Source organism: Pterocles gutturalis, unplaced genomic scaffold (assembly GCF_000699245.1).
Source record: "Pterocles gutturalis isolate BGI_N339 unplaced genomic scaffold, ASM69924v1 scaffold16157, whole genome shotgun sequence".
NCBI lineage: Eukaryota > Metazoa > Chordata > Aves > Pterocliformes > Pteroclidae > Pterocles > Pterocles gutturalis.
The window spans coordinates 1,083-2,496 of NW_010115672.1; the positions used below are offsets into that span (position 1 = coordinate 1,083).

The following is a 1,414-nucleotide window of genomic DNA, read 5'->3' on the forward strand; positions in this document are numbered from 1 at the left end:
AGTGCCCACTGTGGGGGACTCTGGGCAGGCGCACCACAGCCTCCGCCCCCCTGAAGGGCACAGCAACTGCTGGGGACAGAGGCGACTCAGCCCCAGAGATGGGTATACATGCACAGCGAATGGAACAGGAGGCACCTTGTGTCCCCTGCTCTCCTCCCCAGGAGGTCCCAAGAGGGCTGCAGCCCCTCCGTGCCTTCCCCTCTCCCCAGCCCAGCACAAAAGCCCTGGGCCTTGCGGTCCTCAAGAGCTCTGACTGCTCCAGGCACAGAGCAGCCTTCCCAAGGCTGGGGCAGACACAAAGGTGGTGGCATTTCCCATTCACTCCTGTGACTCTGAGGATGGAGCTCAGACAGAAAAAAGTTCTGCAGGTTCATTTATTTCACTTCAATACAAGGAGAGAGTCTGCATTTACACAAAGTCTCTGGGACAACCAAGATGGGTGGAGACATAAGGAAGAAGGGATGAATAATGACATTTCTTTGAAGACGACAACATCACAACTGGAAAAGGAGAAAAAATGTTAAAAAAAGAAAGACAGACTTGGCTTGTCATGATATACACATGGAATCATTTGCAGAGGCAAGGAGGCACTCTATGGCTGATGAAAACCATCCAGCTATCAGTGTCCGTAAGGCATCCTTGAGCTCCTGGTTCCTCGTGCTGTAGATGACGGGGTTCACTGCTGGAGGAACCATTGAGTACAGAACTGCCACCACCAGATTTAGAACTCGTGAGGAGATGGAGAGGGGCTTCAGGTAGGCAAACACTCCAGTGCTGATAAAGAGGGAGACCATGGCCAGGTGAGGAAGGCACCTGGAAAAGGCTTTGTGCCGTCCCTGCTCAGAGGGGATCCTCAGCACAGCTCTGAAGACCTGCAAATAGGACACCACAATGAAAACAAAACACCCCAGGAATACAATAGCACTAAAAGCAAGGAGATCAACTTGCCTGAGGTAGTCTGAGTGTGAGCAGGAGAGCTTGAGGATCTGGGGGATTTCACAGAAGAACTGGTCCAGGGCATTGCCCTTGCAGAGGGGCAGTGACAATGTATTGGCTGTGTGCAGGAGAGCATTGAGAAACCCACTGGCCCAGGCAGCTGCTGCCATGTGGACACAAGCTCTGCTGGCCAGGAGGGTCCCGTAGTGCAGGGGTTTGCAGATGGCAACGTAGCGGTCATAGGCCATGATGGTGAGAACAAAATACTCCACTGAAACAGCAAAGAAAAAGAGAAAGACCTGTGCAGCACATCCTGCATAGGAGATGTCCCTGGTGTCCCAGAGGGAATTGGCCATGGCTTTGGGGACAGTAGTGGAGATGGAGCCCAGGTCAAGAACAGAGAGGTTGAGGAGGAAGAAGTACATGGGGGTGTGGAGGCGGGGGGCGCCGGCTACGGCGGGGAAGATGAGGCCATTGC

General features: G+C 53.6%; 1 protein-coding gene across 1 annotated transcript; it reads right to left on the reverse strand.

The window, feature by feature from the left end:
• Positions 1 to 548: 548 nt before the first annotated feature.
• LOC104463084 (olfactory receptor 14A16-like) lies at positions 549 to 1,409 on the reverse strand (the record flags this gene model as incomplete). The annotated part of the gene is made up of 1 exon (XM_010075273.1): positions 549 to 1,409. A coding segment is annotated over one exon (861 nt), but the record flags the coding sequence as incomplete, so codon positions are not given.
• Positions 1,410 to 1,414: the final 5 nt, after the last annotated feature.